The sequence below is a fragment of the Enhydra lutris genome, unplaced genomic scaffold (assembly GCF_002288905.1).
Source record: "Enhydra lutris kenyoni isolate GAN:26980312 unplaced genomic scaffold, ASM228890v2 scaffoldscaffold96, whole genome shotgun sequence".
Lineage (NCBI taxonomy): Eukaryota > Metazoa > Chordata > Mammalia > Carnivora > Mustelidae > Enhydra > Enhydra lutris.
Window position 1 is genome coordinate 1,881,589 of NW_019154180.1, and position 24,927 is coordinate 1,906,515.

Sequence of the window (24,927 nt, forward strand, 5' to 3'; positions counted from 1 at the left end):
AAACTTGAAGTCAACTACAAGAAAAAATTTGGAAAGACCACAAATACATGGAGGTTAGAGAACATACTACCAAAGAATGAATGGGTCAGCCAGGAAATTAAAGAAGAATATATTTTTTTAAAGATTTATTTATTTAAAGGAAGGAGAGTGAGCACAAGCAGGGGGAGCAGCAGTCAGAGGGTGAGGGAGAGGGAGAAGCAGGCTCCCTATTTTGTAGAGCTCAATCCCAGGACCCTGGTATCATGACCTGAACCAAAGGCAGAAGCTTAACTGACTGAGCCACCCAGGTGCTGCAAGAAGAATTTTTAAAAATCATGGAAGCAAATAAAAATGAAAACATGACAATTCAGAGCTGATGGGATGCAGCAGTCCTAAGAGATATGTATATAGCAATACAAGCCTTTCTTAAGAAAAAAGAAAAGTCTCAAATACACAACCTAACCTTACACCTAAAGGAGCTGGAAAAAGAACAGCAAAATAAAGCCTAAATCCAGTAGGAAAAGGAAATAATAAAGAATAGAGCAGGAATCAATGATACAGAAAAAAAAAAACAAAACAGTAGAACAGATCAGGAAAACTAGGAGTTGATTCTTCAGAATAGTTAGTAAGATTGATAAGGCCCTAGACAGACTTACCAAAAAGAAAAGAGGAATGACCCAAACTAATCAAACCTTGAATGAAACAGGAGAGAGCAAAACCAACATCAAAGAAATACAAACAATTATAAGAGAATATTATGAGGAATTATATGCCAACAAATTAGGCAGTCTGGAAGAAATGGATGCATTCCTAGAAATATATAAACTACCAAAACTGAAAGAGAAAGAAAGAGAAAATCTGAACAGACCCATAACCAGCAAAGAAATCGAACCAGTAATCAAAAATCTCCCAACAAACAAGTGTGCAGGGCTGGATGGTCTCCCAGCAGAATTCTACCAAACATTTAAAGAAGAATTAATACCTATTCTCTGAAACTTTTTCAAAAAAGTAGAAATGGAAGGAAAAATTCCAAACTCATTCTATGAGGCCAACATTACCTTGATCCCAAAACCAGATAAGACTCCATCAGAAAAAAGAATTACATACCAATATCCTTGATGAAGAAGGATGCAAAAATTCTCACCAAGACACTAGCTAATAGGATCCAAGAGTATATTAAAAGGATTATTCATCATGATCAAGTGGGATTAATTCCTGTGCTGCAAGCATGGTCCAACATCCACAAATCAATCAGTGTGATACATCAAATTAAAAAAAAAAAAGAAAGGACAAGGACAATATGGTCATCTCAATAGATGCAGAAAAAGCATTCAAAAAAATACAGCATCTTTCCTTGACAAAAACTCTCTGTCACATAGGGATAGAGGGAACATATGTCAATATCATAAAAGCCATATACAAAAAACCCACAGCAAATATCATCCTCAGTGGGAAAAAACCAAGAGCTTTCCCCCTAAGGTCAGGGCCATATAAGAATGTCCACTCTCAAGAACCACATGGTCCCTTCAATTGATGCAGAAAAAGCATTTGACAAGATACAGAATCCATTCCTGATTAAGGCGTTTCAAAGTATAGGGGTAGAGGGAACATTCCTGAACTTCATCAAATCTATCTATGAAAAACCCACAGCAAATATCATTCTCAATGGAGAAAAGCTGGCAGCTTTCCCTTTGAGATCAGGAACACGACAAGGATGCCCACTCTCACCACTCTTGTTCAACATAGTACTAGAAGTCCTAGCAAGAGCAATCAGACAACAAAAAGAAATAAAAGGTATTCAAATTGGTAATGAAGAAGTCAAACTCTCTCTCTTAGCAGAGGACATGATACTTTATATGGAAAACCCAAAAGACTCCACCCCTAAACTACTAGAACTCATACAGCAATTCAGTAATGTGGCAGGATACAAATCAATGTACAGAAATCAGTTGCTTTCTTATACACTAACAATGAAAATACAGAAAGGAAAATTAGAAAATTGATTCCATTTACTATAGCACCAAGAACCATAAGATACCTGGGAATAAACCTAACCAAAGAGGTAAAGGATCTGTACTCAAGGAACTACAGAACACTCATGAAAGAAACTGAAGACACAAAAAGATGGAAGACCATTCCATGCTCATGGATCAGAAGAATAAACATTGATAAAATGTCTATATTGCCTAGAGCAATCTATACTTCCAATGTCATTCCGATCAAAATTACACCGGCATTTTTCAAAGAGCTGGAACAAACAATCCTAAAATTTGTATGGAACCAGAAGAGACCCCGAATTGCTAAGGAAATGTTGAAAAAGAAAAACAAAACTGGGGGCATCACATTGCCTGATTTCAAGCTTTACTACAAAGGTGTGATCACCAAGACAGCATGGTACTGGCATAAAAACAGACACATAGACCAGTGGAACAGAGTTAAGAGAGTCCAGACATGGACCCTCAACTCTATGGTCAAATAATCTTCGACAAAGCAGGAAAAAATATACAGTGGAAAAAAGACAGTCTCTTCAATAAATGGTGCTGGAAAAACTGGAGAGCTATTTGTAGAAGAATTAAACTGGACCATTCTCTTACACCATACACAAGGATAAACTCGAAATGGATAAAAGACTCAATGTGAGGCAGGAATCTATCAAAATCCTAGAGGAAAACATAGGCAGTAACCTCTTCAACACTGGCCACAGCAACTTCTTTCAAGATATGTCTCCAAAGACAAAGAAAACAAAAACAAAAATGAACTTTTGGGACTTCATCAAGATAAAAAGCTTCTGCACAGCAAAGGAAATAGTCATCAAAACAAAGAGGCAACCCACGGAATGGGAGAAGATATTTGCAAATGACAGTACAAAGGGCTGATATCCAATATCTATAAAGAACTCCTCAAACTCAACACACACAAAACAGATAATCATGTTAAAAAAATGGCAGAAGACATGAACAGACACTTCTCCCATGAAGACATACAAATGGCTAACAGACACATGGAAAAATGTTAATCATCACTAGCCATCAGGGAGATTCAAATCAAAACCACATTGAGATACCACCTTACACAAGTTAGAATGGCCAAAATTAACAAGACAGTAAACAACATGTGTTGAAGAGAATGTGGAGAAAGGGGAACCCTCTTACACCATTGGTGGAAATGCAAGTAGGTGCAGCCACTTTGGAAAACACTGTGGAGGTTCCTCAAAACATTAAAAATAGAGCTACCCTATGACCCTGCCATTGCACTACTGGGTATTTACCCTAAAGATACAGATGTAGTGAAATGAAGGGTCATCTGTACCCCAATGTTCATAGCAGCAATGACCACAGTTGCCTAACTGTGGAAAGAACCAAGATGTCCTTCAACAGACGAATGGATAAAGAAGATATGATCCATATATACTTGGATTATTATGCCTCCGTCAGAAAGGATGAATACCCAACTTTTGTATCAACATGGATGGGACTGGAAGAGATTATGCTGAGTGAAATAAGTCATGCAGAAAGAGTCAATTATCATATGGTTTCACTTATTTGTGGAGCATAAGGAATAACACGGAGGACATGGGGAGATGGAGAGGAGAAGGGAGTTGGGGGAAATTGGAGGGGGAGACAAACAATGAGAGACTGTGGACTCTGAGAAACAATCTGAGGGTTTTGGATGGGAGGTTGGGTGAGCCTGGTGGTGGGTATTATGGAGAGCACGTATTGCATGGAGCACTGGGTGTGGTGCACAAACAATGAATTCTGGAATACTGAGAAGAAATTTTAAAAAATAAATCAAAATTTTAAAAAAACACTGTGGTCTAAGAATATGCAGAAGAACTCACTTGAAGAAGATTCGGTACATCTTATTAATAGAATTTCAAATGCACTTTCAAGCAATCCCAGCATGTTAACATAAGTGATTGGATACCTTGACCATTACTTTAAAACCCCATGAATGACAAGTAGAGATCATTGGTGTGAATCAGGCATGGGGATGGAATTGTGTAAAACAATAATCAGTCCTGTATTGGTTCGCTATATTTTATTCCCTATCCTAATATGCCATTGAAAACCTTCCAGGGTACAATGTAGAAATATTGCCAAGGCAAAAGGTTAAAGTGTCCTTCACTGAGAAGATGCTGACACAGGACACAACATTGATGAACCTTGAGAACATTATGATAAAGAAAATAAACCAGTAAAAGAAGACAACTATTGCATGAGGTCATTTACATCCATTTTCTAGAGTACCTAATCTCCTAGAGACAGGAGGTAGAATAGTGCTTTCTAGGAGTTGGGTGGTATGGGAAATGGGGATTATTCAGTGGGTACAGAGTCTCACCATAGCAAGATGAAAATGTTCTGGACATTGGTTGCACCACAATGTCAGTATATTTAATACTGCTGGACTGTATATTTAAGATGATGAAAATGGTTAATTTTATGTTATATGTATTTACTGTCAGTAAACAGTTTAAAGCCTGAAAAACCCTGCAAGCAAGGATAATGGAATTTTTCTTTAAAAATCTTGATTAGACTAATCAATAGGAGTGTACATCTCCATTATTTTCTGAGTCTTAAAAGTAATGGTTTCCATGTCAGACTGTTTTTGGTATGTCTAACATGTAAGCCCTGATGGGGAAGAGATCTAGAAGCAGCTCTCTAGGTGGGATGGGACTGGAAGAGATTATGCTGAGTGAAATAAGTCAATTATGCTGAAAGAGTCAATTATCATATGGTTTCCTCATCGTTAGAATGAGAGACCAGATCATTCTGATCTTAATTCAAACACTGACTGCCTTGGATAACAGATGTGTGTAGACAAACCCAGGAAGCCAAGGAAAAGAAATGCTTGGTTTTTAAGACTTTCTTTTTAACAGAGAGTTGAAAATCTGAGTGATGTCCCTGTTTTGTTTTCCAGGACACAATATATGAAAGTACATGGTGTGCTCTGTTTTAACCTTGCACATGACCTGGGGCACCATGGACTACAGAGAATGGTCAGAAACTGACTGCAGATTAAAATGAACCACAACTTTCCTTTCCTTTTTGTCTTTTGATCTATAAACAACAAGACAATTATTGAAAACTCAATCACATTTTCACTTCAATAAAATATCTGCAAATGGAAATTTTATGTTATCTGATCAAAATGGCCACTTTAAAAGATTAACAAGACAGGAAACAACAAATGTTGGGGAGGATGTGGAGAAAGAGGAACCCTCTTACACTATTGGTGGAAATGCAAGTTGGTGCAGCCACTTTGGAAAACAGTGTGGAGGTTCCTCAAAAAATTAAAAATAGAGCTACCCTATGACCCTGCCATTGCACTATTGGGTATTTACCCTAAAGATACAGATATAGTGAAAAGAAAGGCCATATGTACCCTAATGTTTATAGCAGCAATGTCCACAATTGCCGAACTATGGAAAGAACCAAGATGCCATTCAATAGAGGAATGGATAAAGAAGATATGGTCTATATATACTATGGAGTACTATGCCTCAATCAGAAAGGATGAATACCCAACTTTTGTATCAACATGGACAGGACTGGAGGAGATTATGCTGAGTGAAATAGGTCAAGCAGAAAGAGTCAATTATCATGGTTTCTCTTACTTGTGGAGCATAAAGAATAACACAGAGGACATTGGGTAAAGGAGAGGAGAAGTGAGTTGGGGGGAATTGTTGGGGGAGACGAACCATAGAGACTGTGGACTCCGAGAAACAAACTGAGGGTTTTGGAGAGGAAGGAGGTGGGGAGTTGGGAGGACCTAGTAGTGGGTATTAAGGGGGGCATGTATTGCATGGAGCACTGGGTGTGGTACATAAACAATGAATCTTGGAACACTGAAAAGATAAAATAAAATTTAAAAATATAATAATTTCAGCAAACCGAGGGGGGAATAAATGAATGTCCACTCTCACCACTGTTTTTCAACATAGTAATGGATGTCCTAGCCTCAGCAATCAGACCACAAAAAGAAATTAAAGCCTTACAAATTGGCAAAGAAGATGTGAAATTTTCACTCTTCATAGACAACGTGACACTCTATGTAGAAAACCCAATACTGCACCAAAAAATTGCTAATAATGGTACAGGACTTCAGCAAAGTAGCAGGATATAAAATCAATACACAGAAGTCAGTTGCATTTCTATACACTAACAATGAGACAGAAGAAAGAGAAATCAAGGAATAGATCCTATTTACAATTGTACCAAAAATGGCGAAATACCTAGGAACAAACCTAACCAAGGAGGTAAAGGATCTGTACTCTGAAAACTATAGAACACTTACAAGAGAAATTGAGAAAGACACAAAGAAATGGAAAAACATTCCAAGTTCATGGATTGGAACAACAAATATTGTTAAAATATCTATGCTACTCAAAGCAATCTACACATTGAAAGCAATCCCTATCAAAATACCATCAGCATTTTCACAGAGTTGGAATAATCCTAAAATTTGTATAGAAACAGAAAAGACCCTGAAAAGAACTTATCAAACTCAACATCCAAAAAGCAAAAAAAATCTGGTCAAGAAATGGGCAGGAGACATGAACAGACATTTTCCAAAGAAGATATACAAATGACCAACAGACACATGAAAAAATGCTCAACATCACTCAGCATCAGGGAAACACAAATCAAAACCACAATGAGATACTACCTCACACTAGTCAGAATGGCTAAATTTAACAACTCAAAACAACAAATGTTGGTGAGGATGCAGAGAGAGGGGGACCTTCTTACACTGTTGGTGGGAGTGCAACTGGCACAGCCACTCTGAAAACAGTATGGAGGTTCCTCAAAAAGTTAAAAATAGAGCTACCGGGGCACCTGGGTGGCTCAGTGAGTTAAGGCCTCTGCCTTCAGCTCAGGTCATGATCCCAGGGTCATGGGATCAAGTCCCACATCAGGCTCTCTGCTCAGTGGGGAGCCTGCTCCCCGCTCCCCCGCCTGCCTCTCTGCCTCCTTGTGATCTCTGTTTGTCAAATAAATAAATAAAATCTTTAAAAAAAAATAGAGCTACCCTATGATCCAGCATTTGCACTGCTACGTGTTTATCCAAAGGAAACAAACATAGTGATTCAAAGGGGCACATACACCCTAATGATTATAGCAACAATGTCCATAATACCCAAACTATGGAAAGAACCCAAATGTCCATCAACAGATGAATGGATAAGAAAGAAGTATCACACACACACACACACACACACACACGCACTGGAATATTACTCAGCCATTGAAAGAATGAAATATTGCCATTTGTAATGGCATGGGTGGAACTAGAGGGTATACTGCTAAGAGAGGTATGGCAGTCAGAGAAAGAAAAATACCATATGATCCACTCATATGTAGAATTTAAGAAACAAAACAGATGAATGTAGGGAAAGGGAAGTGAAAATAAGAGGCAAACAGAGAGGGAGACAAACCATAAGAGACTCTTAACTATAGGAAATGAATTGAGGGCTGCTAGAGGGGAGGTGGGTGGGAAGATGGGGTAATTGAGGGATGGGCATTAAAGAGGGTACTTGAAGTAATGAACACTGGGTGTTGTATGCAACTGATGAATCAATGAAATCTACCTCTGAAACTAATAATACAGTATATGTTAATTAAATTCAATTTAAATAAAAATTAAAAAAAGAAAAGCAAGAAGAAAAGGCCTCTTAACTCTACCCAGAGAGTCAGCTGTGTATGCTATAGCCTCTTGGGTTTCTTTAATATCTTGGTCCCTCATGTACCATACTTATATATTTGCTATGTAAATGAAAATTCAAACTGGAAAAGTCAGTACAATTTCAAGAGAAAGACCCTAAGGAAGCACCTTTGTGAAAACTATGTAGTCATCAAGGCTGATTAGCAAATCAAATTTTAAGCCCTGTCAGGAATCAGCTACTTAGCCAATGCCTATTAACAAACTATCTGAATTTTTATCCTGGTAAGTTCTGAGACTGAACCCAAGGCTCAGTAATCTTCTCACCACACTGGGCAAGCAGTGATTCATGGGAGAAACAAGCTATCTCATTTATGGTTATTAGAAAATGCAATTGGCTACCTTGGCACAGCCATAGCAGTGTGCCAATGGATGAATGGAGAGAACTCTACTGCACATAAGTGTTTCTATATCATAACTCAGTAGAATTTTCTAGAATCCTAGTTTCTGGAGCTTAATTAGAATAGTCATCTTGTGAAAAGCTCCTGGCTAGTTATCTGGTAGAACACCCAATCAAGCATTTACACTTCATGGATGGACAATGAGTTTTGGCATTTTAAGAGATGCAGTGCTACCACCCAGTGCTTTTTTTTTTTTTTCAAGACTCTTCTAGAAAGTATTTTGTGACTGCCTCAAACTCACTTTCTTTGAGTACTTCTAAAATTCTAGGACACTTCTTTGACAACACATGTCTGTCTGTACTACCAAAGCAGGAGCTGCTTGAGAATAGGGATCATTAGTAATCTGTCTCTATCCCCTCAACCCTGAATATAATACCTGGCACAGAGTAACCCCCTAGTACCTGTGTGAGGAGTGAAACTGCTGTGAACAGCCTGCAACCCATGTAATACTGCAATACATGTGTTCCCATCAGAGTGAAGAATGCACTTTTCTTAGAATAACTATAAAATCATTGTATTAGTTCTTATTCTTTTCTTTTCTCCAACATTAACAACTGTCTATTCTGTGCCACACAGAGTAAGATCCTAGGGATACAAAAATCAAATCATTTCAGACTACAGCCTTCAAAACAAGCATTCATTTTCCTCAGGAGACAATTAGAATTAATCATACTTCATGTACCCACTGAACTTAGTACCACAAAGGGGAAGCTTTTTGTTAATTCACTGTCAGTCAGGCTTAATCATGTTCCAGAAAGTACGTTAGTGAATATGACCCAGTCACTCATTTTTTTCTTACAATCGCTTTCTCCCTAACTCTTCTAACTCTCCAACTCTGCTTTTCTATGGCCAGCAGATTCATATTCTCAACCTCTTCTTCAAATGCACAATCTCTTTTGATCTTAAAACCTGACTGTCAGGGCGCCTGGGTGGCTCAATGGGTTAAAGCCTCTGCCTTCGGCTCAGGTCATGATCCCAGGGTCCTGGGATGGAGCCCCGCATCGGGCTCTCTGCTCAGCAGGGAGCCTGCTTCCTCCTCTCTCTCTGCCTACTTCTCTGCCTACTTGTGATCTCTGTCTGTCAAATAAATAAAATCTTAAAAAAAAACTGACTCTCGGGCGCCTGGGTGGCTCAGTGGGTTAAGCCACTGCCTTCGGCTCAGGTCATGATCTCAGGGTCCTGGGATCGAGTCCCGCATCGGGCTTTCTGCTCAGCAGGGAGCCTGCTTCCCTCTCTCTCTCTCTCTCTCTCTCTGCCTGCCTCTCTGTCTACTTGTGATCTCTCTCTGTCAAATAAATAAATAAATAAATCTTTAAAAAAAAAACTGACTCTCATACTGAGTGTACTAGTTTCTGTTCTCAAAATGTGGTTATCATTCAAAATCAAGAACTCAGGAGATAAAGGTACATATTTTCTTTGATCTCTAGTATTCCTTAGACCATTACACTATCATAGTCTTTTTTTAAAAAGATTTTATTTATTTATTTGACACAGAGAGAGAGAGATCACAAGCAGGCAGAGAGGCAAGCAGAGAGAGAGGGGGAAGCAGGTCCCTGCTGAGCAGAGAGCCTGATGTGGGGCTCGATCCCAGGACCCTGAGACCATGACAAGCGCTGAAGGCAGAGGATTAACCCACTGAGCCATCCAGGTGTCCTTACACTATCAATGTCTGATGCTAATCTGTGCTTCTTTGAGATTTCTACCATCTGGTAATACCCCTTTTCACTCTTTCTCATTGGTATTGTCTATAGAATACTTCCATCAACCCAAATGTTCCTTTGGGACGATTCCAGTCCCTCCTTGGCCCCAGGTAACCACTCCCCTGCTTTCTTTCCATGTGGTTAGATCTTTTTCCCCCTAAAGTTTCATACATATCATACAGTATGTACTCATTAGTCTTTGGCTTTCCTTTGGCTTTCCTCACTCAGCATTCATTCAGGGTCATTCATGTTGCTGCATCTATCTTTAGTTCATTCCTCTTAACTTCAGAGTAGCATTCCACTGAATTGACATAACATAATTTGTTTATCCATTCACCTATTAATGGACATCTGGACTATTTCCAGGGTTCAACTATTATAAATAAAGCTGCTGGGAAGATTTATGTGTAAGTCTTTTTGTGAGCACATGTTTTCATTTTTCTTAGTAAACACCTAGGGATGGAACTTCATGATTATATTATAAGCATGCGTTTAACTACAGGAGACTGCCAGGTTTCTAAAGGGTTTACACCATTTAACATTCCCATTAGATGTATGAGTTTCAGTCAGCATGAATCTTTGACTTATGAAAATTAAATATTAATTGGTACCTTTACACATTTCCCTGACAATGAAAGTCCTTAGAACATTTTATTTCCATTTCAACTTATATACACTACATTATGGTCTAGTCTTTCACTCTAGATATATTGTATGCCCAATAAGCCACTGTTAATATTTTATACATTCCATAGTCATTTAGCCTTCCCCATATATTAATTATTTTCACTTTTAAAATGCATCTTAGGGGCACCTGGGTGGCTCAGTGGATTAAGCCTCTGCCTTCAGCTCAGGTCATGATTTCAGGGTCCTGGGATCGAGCCCCACATCGGGCTCTCTGCTCAGCAGGGAACCTGCTTCCCCCCTCTTTCTCTGCCTGCCTCTCTGCCTACTTGTGATCTCTCTGTGTCAAATAAATGAATAAAATCTTTAAGAAATGCATCTTAAACCTTCCTTCTGGAATAATTTTCCTATTGCTTGAAGAATTCACTTTAGTGAGGGTTTGATGATAATTTTTAATTCGATGATAAATTTTTAGGTTTTTTTTTAATGAAATGGTCTTTATTGTTTCTGTTGAAGTCAAGGTAGTCTATTTATTATTACTTTAAACAATGCACTTTTTTCTTAGTCTACTTTAAAGACTTTTCTTTTCTTTTTCTTCTTTTTTGGTTGTTTCCAAAAGCCTCACTATAATGTGTCTCTGTTTGTCTTTTACTTTATTCTACTTGGGTTCATGGAGCTTTTTGTAATTGTGCCTTTCTGTCCTTTATCAGGCTTGGACAGGATTCAGCAACTGTCTCTTCAAAACTTGCTTCTATACCATTCTTTCACTTTTTTTTTCTAGGATTCCAATTACTTCTATATTAGACCTTTTCAATAAATCATACATTGTTTCCCTCTCTTCTGCATGTTACACATTTTTGTCTTTCTAGGCCTCATTCTAACTATTTTCTTTCAGTTCATGGGTTTTCCTTTCAATTGTATCTAAACCACTGAGTTTTTATGTATATTTTTAACTTTTAGAATTTCCAGTGTGTTTGCTCTCTCATGCTCTCTTTTTCTCTACACACACTGTCTATATGATAGAATTATCATGTTAATTTCACCTACTTAAACATGTTCATCATAGCTATTTGAAAGTTTGATAACCCAAATATCTGGAGTTTTAGTAGGTCAGTATTTTTTAATTGGTTTATAAATTACATACAATAAAATAAAATAGTTTGGTTGTACATTTCAAATTGCTTAGGCAAGGGGCACCTGCGTGGCTCAGTCATTAAGTGTCTGCCTTCAGCTCAGGTCATGAGCCCAGAGTCCTTGGATTGAGCCCTACATCGGGATCCCTGCTCTTCAGGAAGCCTGCTTCTCTGTCTCCCACTCCTCTTGCTTGTGTTCCCTCTCCCACTCTCTATCTCTGTAAAATTAATAAAATCTTTTAAAAAAAAACAAATAAATAAAATCTTTTTTAAAAAAATACAAAAAACAAACAAACAAACAAAAAGAAACAAATTACTTGGGCAAATGTACACAGTTGTATAACTACTACCCCAGTGAAGATATAGAATATTTACCAATATGTGCCCTTATACCCATTTTCAGTCAATCCATCACCCCAGAGGAAAGCACTACTTTGGTTTATAACACTGTAGCTTAGTTTTATCTGTCTTAGAATTTCATATAAATGAAATCATGTATTATGTACTATTTTGTGTCTAGCTTCTTAGTTCGACATAATTTACTCATTTATTTATTTATTATGTTATATTAGTCATGATTAGTTTTTGATGTTTTGTTCCCAGATTCATTATTTGTGTATAACACCCAGTGATCCATGCAATATGTGCCCTCCTTAATACCCATCACCGGGGGGCACTTGGGTGGCTCAGTGGGTTGGGTCTCTGCCTTTAGCTTGGGTCATGATCTCCAGGTCCTGGGATCGAGCCCCACATCGGGCTCCCTGCTCAGTGGGGAGCCTGCTTGCCCCCCCTCTCTGCCTGCCTCTCTGCCTACTTGTGATCTCTTTCTGTCAAATAAATAAATAAAATACTAAAATAAAATACCCATCACTGGGCTAACCCATCCCCCAACCTCCTTCCCTCTAAAACCCTCAGTTTGTTTCTTGGAGTCCATAGTCTCTCATGACATTATTTTTGAGATTCACTGTTATGTGAATCAATAATTGTCAATGCACTGTATGAATATCTGTATGAATATGCCACAATATAAACACCCATTCACTGGTTGATAAACATCTGGATATTTTCCAATTTGGGACTTTATGAATAAAGATATTATGACCATTGTTATATAAGCTTTTATATATGTATAAGCCTTTTATATGTATTTTCATTTCACTTGGGTATGAAGTGAAATACCTACATTTTCGGGTAAATGTATTAACTTTATAAGATATAACCAAACTGTTTTTCCTAAGTGGTTGTACCATTTTAAATCCTCACCATCAGTGTATGAGAATTCCAATTGCTCCTCAACCTCACAAATATTTGGAATTGTGAGTCTTTTTAGTTTTAGCCACTCTAGTATTTATAAAATGATGTCTCCATGTAGTTTTATTTTGTATTTTCTTGATATAAAATAATGCTAAATATCTTTTCATGTTCTTATAGGGCATTTACATATATTCTCAGTAGAATATTCATGTATTTTTCCAATTTTTAAAATAAGATTCTTTGCATTTTTATCATTGAATTTAAAGATTTCTTTATATTTTTCAAATAGATGCTTTGTCAATCTGTACATATATAAAGTATACTCTTTTGGTCTATGCCTTGCCTTTTCATTCTCTTAATGTTATTCTTTGATGACTGGTAATTTTTAATTTTGATTGAGTATAACTTGTTCTTCATTCTTCACTTATTTTTTATATACTAAAGAATTTCTACCTTCCAAAGGTTATAGACATTGTCTTATATTTAGTTCTAAGAGCATGACATTTTTAGCTTCTATATCTAAGCCTATGATCAATCTCAAATTAATTCTCTGCAATGCCATCTCTGTCATAAATCAAATTTTCATACATGTGGGTCTAGTTTTACTTTCCCTATAGTGTTTATTTTTCTTTCCTTTATGCCTATAACACACACTCTTAATTTCTATAATTTTCAATTATTTTTGACATCTTGTGGTGCACATCTCTTCACTTTGTTCTATTTTTAAAAGTTTTATTTATTTATTTTTATTTATTCAACTTAATTAATTAATTAAATTTTATTTTATTATTTATTTATTTTAGAGAGGGAGAAAGCATACAAGTGAAGGGAGGGGAGAAGGAGAAAATCTCCAGCAGACTCCCTGTTGAGTGTGGAGCCCAGCATGGGGCTTGATCTTACGACCCTGAGATCATGACCTGAGCCAAAATCAAGAGTCAGACTCTTAACCAACTGAGCCACCCAGGCACCCCAACTTTGTTCTTATTTAGGAGCCTACAGACTATTCTTGGCTTGTTGTTCTTTTATAAAAAAGTCTGTAACCACTTTTTAAATTAACATTTTATGTTGGAGGTTCTTACTTCAATGCAATTAGTATAACTATGGACTCTAAACTCATGTGAGGCCTAGTTTAAATTAAAAAATAAATTCTTGAGGCTCCTGGGTGGCTCAGTGGGTTAAAGCCTCTGCCTTTGGCTCAGGTCATGATCCCAGGATCCTGGGATCGAATCCCGCATCCAGCTCTCTGCTTGCCGGGAGCCTACCTCCCCCTACCCCCTGCCTTCCTCTCTGCCTACTTGTGATCTCTAGCTGTTAAATAAATAAAAATCTTTTAAAAAATAAATTCTTAAGTTCAAATTAAAAAAAATAAATTTTACACAGAGCCCAGGCCAAAACATACATTATTCCTTATTGTTTCCTTGCCCTGATTAGTGTACTTATCTGGTGATTTTTCTAATGCATAATCTTTCAATGGCATTCGATTTATGGGATGAATCTTTGTATTCATTTTCTGTAGTTTATGTAAAAAATTACCATAAATTTAGTGACTTAAAACAACACAAATATTTTTTCTTACACTTTTGAAGGCCAGAAATCTGGCAGTTTTATGGGCCCCTTCCTTCTCTTTCAAAGCCAACAGCATAGCATCTTCAAATCTCTCCAGCTTCCTTCATCACACTGCCTTTTCCTCTGTAATCAAATATCTTTCAGCCTCCCTCTTATAAGGATATTTGTGATTATATTTAGGGCCCAACCAGATAATCTCTCTGGGATAATCTCTTCATCTCAAAATCCTTCATTTAATGCACATTTGCAATGTCCCTTTTGCCATATAGGGTAACATTCACAGGTTCCAGAGATTAGGACATGGATATATTTGGGGGACTTAATATATTATTTAGTCTAAGACAGCCTTAGTTCTTTCTAATCCTAAACTTCATTCGGGCTCAAAGTTTTTCTTGTGTAACTTCAAAACTCAAAATCTTATTTACCAAAACTAGTAGTCCATTTTCCAGCTATAACAATATCAGTTCAAGTAATTAACAGTCCAGTTTTTAGTTCTCTCTTCCATTTAGGTTCCTGAATATTTCCTTTAATTTCTTATCAGCTCAAATATTTAAAAAGAATGTTTTCTATGTTTTATCTAGTTTTTCTTGGATTTTGTAATGGAAGACTTTTCAGAGTATGTAGTTTGTTAAATTTCTAAAAATTGTTGACTCCTATATAGTTTTATAAAAAAAAAAACTAGAACCATTCATGATCACTAACAACCAAGCATATCACTATAGTCAACAGTTTCTATCTGCATCTTACCTAAAAACACAGAATTTACACCAGATGATTATTCCGTGCTTCTTGAAACATTCTCCTCTTGACTTCCATGATATTATACCCTTCTAGTTTTTTTTTTCTTTTTTCCCCTCTTTACAGGTTACTCTTGGTCTTTCTCTACTGTGGTCTCTTCTACCTGACCAAAATGCTGCTACTTTCTAAAACACCATTTATTATTTAACTACACAGTATAGCTTCAGGATATTGATAGGAAATATTGGCCTTCTATGGGGGTACTCAGCATATCCATGTGTATGCTTCACAGACTCTACTGCCATAGAGGCAGTTTAGTAGACTAAAAAGAGCGGATATTTGTCTCCTAAAATTTTTTACAGTGCAGAAAACAGGCAGAAAATGTTCTATATGTTTTAAGTCTCCCAGGGAAAAATGCTAATGATGTGCAAATCTCTTTTTAGACACCAGTAACTTTCTATTAATGAAAATTTCCCTGATTGTAGGTACTATTGAAAAATCCTTCAAACTTTGTGTAGCCTTTAATGATAATTTGTACTTTCAAAAAAAGTTAAAGGAGAAACAGCAATGTCAGTTAAGTATACAAAAAATGGATCATAAAAAAGCACTAAAAAAAAGCACCTAATTCACTTCTCTATTGTCAACTTAGTTTCCCTCTGGTCACTTTCTCTAGCTCTGCCCACTAATTTCCTCTTTTTAACTGAAGGTTCAGTCCCTCCCCAGTTCCTAAAGCAAACCTGACTGAGACAGGAAGCATTTTAGTAATCTTACTATTCCAACACTCTTCTATTCCCACTTTTTTGTTAAGAATTCTGTTCTTGAAACACCAGGATCTGATGATTCAGTTACTAATGCTGGGCCCAGCCATTGCTCCCATTCACTTTTCCTTATCCCTACTCTGACAGTCCATCATAAGACTCTGCCAATGCCTTCATCTGCACATTCTCCATAAAACAACACTCACCAAAGACCGTACGGGCAGGGACAGACTCTCTATTGAGCCAGAAAGACACTTGAGACAGAATGACAGTCATGATACATGGCAAGTAGGTCTGGATCACAAAGTAGCCAATTTTTCGCTTGAGATGGAAGTGGGTTGTCATGACGACATATTCTCCTGGAGAAAGAGTAAAATTAGGAAACATATAGCTGAGTTAACATTCTTAATTCAAGGTGGGCCCCAGTTCAGTTCACCAAGATGTTTAACTTTATATTCAAAATAAGCCATTCCAGCACCTCCCAAGTTCGCATAACCATATCTCTTTAATAATTATGAAGTAGTGCATTTTTATGCAAAAAATATGTACTAACACTGTGCCAACACAGCTTGCTCAGAGCAAGTTTGACAGATTCATTCAAATAGATCAGTGTCTTAAATAATAATAAGTAACAGTCTTTTCTACAGCATTTGCATGTGATTGGCACTCTTCTAGCACTTTAACATTTCACATCTTAAATACTTAATGTTTATAACAATGTTATAAAGTGTATATTATTGTTATCCTCATTTTATGGTCCAATAAACTGAGGCAAAGAGAGATTGAACAATTATACAAGGTTACCCAGCTACTAAGCAGTGGAGCCTGAATTTGAGGCCATATGGGTTAGTTCCACAGCTTGTGCTTTTTAACCATAATGCTCTGCTATTTGAATGGACTTAGAGTTAGAACCAAAAGTTCATATAGCAGAATGTGGGCTGGCCTATATCACTCCACTCCAAAGTAGAAGTGAACTCTTACTGAGCTTTTACTTTATGCCAAACAACTTTGAGTGTTTTGTCTCTGTCCTTCCTCTCTCCCTCTCTCTTTTTCTCAAATAAAAAAAAATAAAAGAAATATCAAAAAGAAATATCTTCTGCCTAGGCTTCTTACTTGTTGTAGGTTGAATTGTGTCTCCCAAAAAGATATGGTGAAGTTTTAACCCTGAGTACTTCAGAATGTGCCTTCTTTAGAAAAAAGGTTGTTGCAGGTATAATTAGTTAAGATGAAGTCATACTGGAGTAGGATGGTCCTTAATCCACTATGACTGATGTTTGTATAAAAAGAAGACAAATTCACACAGGAAGATATAGGATCATGTGGAATATTTAACATATAAAATATATAATAAATATTATTCATAAATTAATTATATTTTGTAGATCTGGGAGACAAAGCAAGTGGACTATTCAAAAACTTAACAAATCAAACATTCATTTTAAATAACTGAATATATTTTCTTCAATCTTCTTTTCTAGCCTTCTCTCTTTCAATATCTGTCTTCCTATCTCATTTCCAAAGAAGCAAAGAGCATGCCTAAAATGAGAAGCTGGTGAAATAGTCCATCCCTGGCTCTGGTATTCCATTACAAATATATGGATTAGCAATATTTATAGACAATAATACTTTTGTGAAAATCCCGGAACCAGGGAACAAAACTAAACCACCCTCTTTGACCACAAAATCCAAGAAAAGTCACATTAGAAAGGTAAGAGAAGTGGCTTCAATTCACCACTTACTTCCCTCCCCTAAGCCAGCCCAATGTAGCACCTAGAGGGTTCTGCTGGGTCTATGGTTTCTCTAGTGGGAAAAGAGGAACTTAAGGCAGATATATGTTTTCCCACAGCATTCCAGAACATTCTCCCAGAAGCCCACTTCTGCCTTGCCTCCTGGGGAATACTGGGGGAATCAACAGTCTAGACCATTTGATGTCAATTAGGCACAAAGAAGGGGGAGTGTTGAAATTTCCAGCCACCTGTGCTTGGATCTTGGTGGTGATACCATGTCCCTGCTAGCAAATTCACCTGATCAGAGTCTAGCCAGCAGTCTGTCCCCACCTGTACAGGAAACCCAACCTCTCAAAGCAGCCTGAAGCTCTGGCAAACAGATGAGTACAGGCAGAGGTACTTCCCAACATCAGAGTTTGGACCAATAGCACAACTCCAGCAGAGACCTTACCCAAAGGTGGTAGTCTAGACAAAAGGATCATACCCCTTGGTTTCCTGGTGCCCTCATCCACCAAAATGGTGACCTCCACAGGTCTAAGACCCCCTGGCTGTGTTGCCTGGAGGTCATGATAATCCCCAACTACCAAACTGGAGATCTCCACAGGTCAAAACCCCTGGATGCACTGCTGAGAGGGAGATGGGGGTTGTGGCACTCCAACCACCAAAATGGTGACTTCCATTAGTTGAAACAGGCCCGTTGTAATACCTGGGGATCCCTACCTCCAAGCAGTAGAGCATGTCACAGTTAACCTGTGTTTCAAAACAGTGTGGCACCCAACTGCTGCAAATAGTTCATTCCCCATGCAACAGAGGCTCCCTGTGGCCCTGCTGAACAGTGGAGCATGGACCATTGAATCATGACTAGAAAACCTAGACAGATCAGTATGGTGCAAGGAGATATAATCAGTAATTAGCATTTCCCAACAAAGAAAAACCGAGGACAAAATGGCTTCATGGGTAACCAAACATTTAAAGAAGCATAAATGCCAGTCCTCCTTAAACTCTTCCAAAAAATTGAAAAGGAGAAATTCTTCCAAACTCATTTTAGAAGGCTAACATTGTCCTGACATCAAAACCAATAAAGACTTAGAATTAAAGAAAATTACAGGTTGACTCTTAAACAATGCTGGTGTTAGTGGCACCAAAACCCCACACAATGGAAAATCTGCCTATAACTTCTGAATCCCCCAAAACTTAACTACTAATAACCTACTGTTGACAAGAAGCCTTACCAATAACAGTGAACTAACACATATTTTATATAAGTATCATATACTGTATTCTTACAATGAAGTTAGGAAAAGAAAATATTATTAAGAAAATCCTAAGGAAGAGAAAATATAATACTGTATTTATTAATAGTGTAAGTTTACCTCATCTATTTATAAGACAAACCATCTTTCAATGTATACATCAATATTGTCATATAATATAAAACACTATAAATTCTATACACATTATTGACACTAGACATCAGAAATGAAAATATGAGAAAGAAATTAATATTTATTTACAAGTATTACAATTCATACATTAATACCAAAGAAGCAGCAATATGATTGCTTTATGGTAGCCTATTATAATCAATTTAATTGCTTCATGGTGGCTTACCCCATACACTGATGAATGAATTGTCACAAAATTTTTATGGCATACAATATTATAGTCATATTCATAATATGGTATTGGAAACATTGTTACTTAAAAAAAAACACTTGCCTGTGATGATAAGCTGATATGCATTGCCTCCAATTAGAAGAAAGAATTACTGTATGGTAATATAATTCTTTGAAAGCAAAGTTATAAAACAGAAAACTAATACATTATTCATTTTATATTAAATATTACTGACTTTATGCCTATGTAAGGATCAGCTATCCACTTCCATACAAGTCTTACACATTATGTTCTTCATAATGAATATTTAGGTGATGATGATGACACAAAAATGTCTCATACAATTCTTGCTGTACAGTTATTAGATATTCACAAAAGGGCACAAACATGCAGCAGATAGTAAGTTTATTAAGTGTATGCCATGATGATTATTTACTATTCATTAAGTGGAATTGAATCATCATAAAAGTCTTCATCCTCCTTGTCTTCTGGTAGAGTAGGTGGAAGAGGAGAAGGAGGAATTGGTTTTGCTGTCTCAGGGGTGGCAGAGATAGAGGTAGTGGAGGAGATGGAAGGGGAGGTAGGACACGCAGGCACACTCAGCATAATTTTACAGAAATACATTGTAATGTCTGTCTGACTTGTTTACTCATTTCTCTAAAACTATATGGTTTCTATATGGTACTCATCGTTCTTCCATGATTTGCTTTAGTTTCAGTGCCCATATCATAGAAGGGTCCATGTCATAAAAAATGTCAAAAGCAATCCTGAATAATTGGAATCCTTCTTCCATATTGTCTAATGTCAACTTGTTTTCTGTCACTACTTCTCCATCTTCTTCCTCATTGTCTGGCACTGGTTCAGAAGCACTCATCTCCAACAAGTTGTCTTCTGTTAATTCCTCTGATGTGGCGTCTATTAGCTCTTGAATTCTCCAAGATCGATGTCTTGAAACCCCTCCATTCCCACTTTTTTTTTTTGCCATATCACAATCTCTTTATTTCTTTGATTCTACATAAATCATGTGAAGTCATGAGCAACATCTGGACACAGTTTTCTCCAACAGGAATTTATTGTTTCAGACTTGATGGATTTCATGGCTTATTCTGTAACAATGATGCATCTTCAGTGTTATAATTCTTCCAGATTTTCATGTTCTCTATATTGGGGTTTTCCTACATAGGGTTGATGATATTTTACATAGAGTACCATGTATAATGAAACTTAAAGGTCCTTGTGACCTCCTGATGCAGAGGCTGAATTAGTGGTGCTGTGTTTAGGAGCAAGTAGACCACTTCAGCGCTGCTGGTGTTGAACTTATGGGTTTCTGGGTTCTCAGGTGTATTACCCAATATCAAAAGAACTTTAAAAGGCAGTCCCTTACTGACAAGGTACTTCCTGACTTCAGGGACAAAGCAGTGATGGAAGCAATCCAGAAAAAATGTTTGCATTGTCCAGGCCTTCTTGTGCACAACAAAAAGACTGGCAGCTGGTGTTTATCTTTTCCCTTCAAGATTGGAGGGTTAACAGCTTTATATATAAGGGCAATCCTGATCATAAACCTGACTAAATTTACACAAAACAGTAGAATTAGTCTGTCTCTCCCTTCCTTAAGTCCTGGTATTCACTTTTATTCCTTACTAGTAAATGTCTTGTGGCATTTTTTCCCAGTATAGGGCATTTTCATTGCATTAGAAACCTATTCAGACAAATACCTTTTTTCCTCAATGATTTTTTAATGGTGTCTTGGAATTCATCTGTTGCCTCATGGTTGGCAAAAGCTGTTTTTCCTGTTACTTTGACATTTTTAAAACCAAAACTCTTTCTAAAATTATCAAACCATCCTTTGCTGGCATTAAGTTCCCCAACTTTAGATCCTTCACCTTCCTTTTACTTTAAATTGTCATATAATGACTTAACTTTTTCTTGAATTAGAGTCTACAGATATGCCTTTCTTATAGCACTTGTGTACCTACATAAAAGCTGCATTTTCAATGAGAAAAAGATATTTCACAAAAAGCACAAGGTTTTTGTACCTGCAGATGTGGTTGCAGTGATAACTTCATGAATTTCCTTTTCTTTTTTTATAATGGTCCTTTTGCTGGATTTATTTACCTTGAAATGGTGGGAGACTTTAGCTGTAGATCTCAATCTATAGTACATATCAAGCAATTAAATTTTTTCTTGTAATATCATGGCTTTTCTCTGCCTCTTGGGAACAATCCAAGAATCACTAGTAGCACTTTGTTTGGTTTCCATAGTGTTATTCAAGTTTCATGGTATTGCACTAAACATGATGAAAAATATGCAAGAACCATGAGAGATTACCTTTTACTGTGATACACAATTTAGTGGAGAGATGAACTGCTCACAGGGAGATGATTAGCATCACATAGTGTTTTAAGTGGATACTCACAACACTTGATCTCACTACAATAGTAACAGGAGGTTGCTATAAAATTCTTAAAGTAGTGTAGTATAAACTGGGGTTAATTTTATTCAGTTATGATTTAACACTGCATCTTTACATTTGTTTACATATTTCTCAACTGCGAATGGTGCCATAGACTTTCTGGGTATATGTGCATAACTTTTGATAAATTTTAACTTTTTATAATAGATTTGTGTATATTTTATGGTAGTGAATAATAAAATAGACTAGTATCTGCATATATTTTATGCATTAATGACGTGTCAAACTTATCCTAATTTTTAAAAAATATTTCTAGACTATGTAGTTCATCAGTGAGTTTCCTTAAATTGTTACAAATCTCCAAACACTTTTCCAATATATTTATTGAAAAAATCCACATATAAGTAGAATCATGTAGTTCAGACTTCTGTTGTTCAAAGGCAAGCTGTACAGGCCAATATCCCTGAAGAATACAGGCACAGAAATTCTCAACAAATACTGTCAAGTCAAATTCAACAGCTCTTTAAAAGAATCAAATACCATGATCAAGTGGGATTTATCCCTGGAATGCAAGAATGGTTCAACATTTCCAGTTCAAAAAATGTGATATATTATATTAATAGAATGAAAGAAAAAAAAATCAAATGATCACTTCAATAGATGCCGAAAAAAACATTTAACAAAATTCAACATTCATTCATGATAGAAACTCTTAACAAACTGGGTATAGAAGAAATATACCTCAACATATATGACATAAAAGACAAACATATATGACAAACTTACAACTAACATTGTACTCAATGGTGGGTTGAAAGCTTTTCCTCTAAAATCAGGAAGAAGACATAAGTATCCACACTCACCACTCCTTTTCAACATAATACTGAAAGTCCTTGCTGGATCAATAAGGTAAGAAAAATAAATAAAGGCATCAGAATTGGAAGGGAAGAAGTAAAATTGTCTCTATTTGCAGATAACATAATTTTATATATAAAATCCTAAAGACTACACCAAAAAACAAGACAAAACCCTGTTACAACTAATCAACAAATTCAGTAAAATTGCAGGATACATAAAAATTAGTAGTGTTTATTTTTTAATTTATTTTTTATTTTTTAAAGATTTCATTTATTTATTTGAGAGACAGAGAGTGAACAAACAAGAGAGAGAGAGAGCACAAGCAGGGGGAGGTGCAGAGGGAAAGAGAGAAGCAGATTCTTCACTGAGCAGGGAGCCCAACAAGGGGCTCCATCCCAGGAATCCAGGATCATGATCTGAGCCAAAGGCAGTCACTTAACTGACTGAACCACCCAGGCTACCCCAGTAGTGTTTCTATATACTAAGAACAAACTACCTGAAAAAGAAATTAAGAAAACAATTCTATTTATAATAGTATAAAAAATAAAATACTTAGGAAACAATATAACTAGGGAGATGAAATATCTGTATACTGAAAACTAAAAGACACTGATGAAATAAATTGAAGAAGACAAAAATAAAAGATATCCTGTGTTCATAAATTAGAAGAATTGATAATGCAAAAATGTCTATATTACTCAAAAGGATATACAGTCAATGCAATACCCTATCAAAATTCCAATAGCATTTTTCACAAAAATAGGGAAATCTCCCCAAGAATGCATACTGAAGTACAAAAGACTCTGAAATCCAAAGCAGTTTTAAGAAAGATAAACAAAGATAGAGATATCACACTTCCTGATTCAAATTATATTACGAAGGTATACTAATTAAAATAGCATGGTATTGGCATAAAAACAGACACATAGATAAATGGAATATGATAAAGTACTCAGAAATAAACTCATGTATTTAAGGCAACTAATCTTAGGCAAGGATGCTAAGAATACAGAATGGAGAAAGAATATTTTTTTCAATAAGTGGTGGTGGGAAAACTGGATATCCACATGCAAAAGAATGAAATTTGACCCCTATCTTGCAAATGAACTCAAAATGAATTAAATACTTAATGTAAGACCTGATACCAAAAACATAGGCAACAAAAGCTAAAATAAACAAATGTGACTGCATCAAACTAAAAACAAAACAAAACATGTTTATAGCAAAGGGGACAATTAACAAGAAGAAATGACAAGCTGCAGAATTGTAAAAAATGTTTGCAAACCATGATTGATAAAACTTATACTCCAAAATATATAAAGAACTCTTACAACTCAATAGCAAAAAACCAAAAACAATCCAATTAAAAATGGGCAAAGGATCTGAATGGAATTATTCTGAAGACATACAAATGGCCAACGGGTACATGAAAATGTGCTCAATGTTACTAATCATCAGGGAAATGCAAATCAAAACTGCAATGAGATATCACCTCACACCTAAAAGAATGGTTACCATCAATAAGACAAGATATAACAAGTGTTAGAAAGGATGTGTAGGAAAGGGAAACTTTTGTGCGTTATTGGTAGGTTATAAATTGGCACAGCCACTATGGAAATGAGCATGGAGGTGTCTTAAAAAATTAAAAATAGAAATACCATATGATCCAGCAATTCCACTTCTGAGTATATGTCCAAAAGAAACAAAATCAGTACCTAGAAGAGATATCTGTACCCCTATATTCATTGCAGCATTATTCATAATAGCCAAGACATGGAAACAACCGAATTGTCCATCAATTAATGAATGAATGAATGAACTAAATGTGATATATAGTTACACACACATACACACACAGTGGAATATTATCTCAGCAGTAAAAAATGAAAAAACTTGGCATTTTTGACAACACGGATGAGCCTAGAAGATATTAGGCTAATTGAAATAAGCCAAAGACAAATACTGTGTGGTATCATTTACATGTAGACTCTAAAAGAAGTTGTATTTATAGAAACAAAGGAGAATGGTGGTTTCCAGGGGCTGAGGGGTAAGGGAAATAGGGAAGTGTTGACCAAAGGGAACAAACTTCCAGCTCTAAGATGAATAAATTCTGGGGATCTAAAGTACAACATGATGACTAAAGTTAATAATACTAGATTGTAGGGGTGCCTGGGTGGCTCAGTGGGTTAAAGCCTCTGCCTTTGGCTCAGGTCATGATCCCAGGGTCCTGGGATTGAGCCCTGCAAACGGCTCTCTGCTCAGTGGGGAGCCTGCTTCCTCCTCTCTCTCTGCCTGCCTCTCTGCCTACTTGTGATCTCTCTGCCTCTGTCAAATAAATAAATAAAATCTAAAAAAAAAATACAAACCGTGTCAAAATTTGGGAAGAAATAAATAAAATCTAAAAAAAAAATACAAACCGTGTCAAAATTTGGGAAGAAAT

General features: G+C 36.4%; 1 protein-coding gene across 1 annotated transcript in view; it reads right to left on the reverse strand.

Annotated features, from left to right (window-relative positions):
- Positions 1-24,927, reverse strand: part of LOC111139171 (gamma-aminobutyric acid type A receptor alpha3 subunit) — a 369,241-nt gene that overhangs the window by 29,308 nt on the left and 315,006 nt on the right. Inside the window, exon 8 of the mRNA XM_022491349.1 lies at positions 16,079-16,231. Coding sequence (XP_022347057.1) covers positions 16,079-16,231 — 153 coding nt within the window. The remainder of the gene's footprint in view (positions 1-16,078; positions 16,232-24,927) is intronic.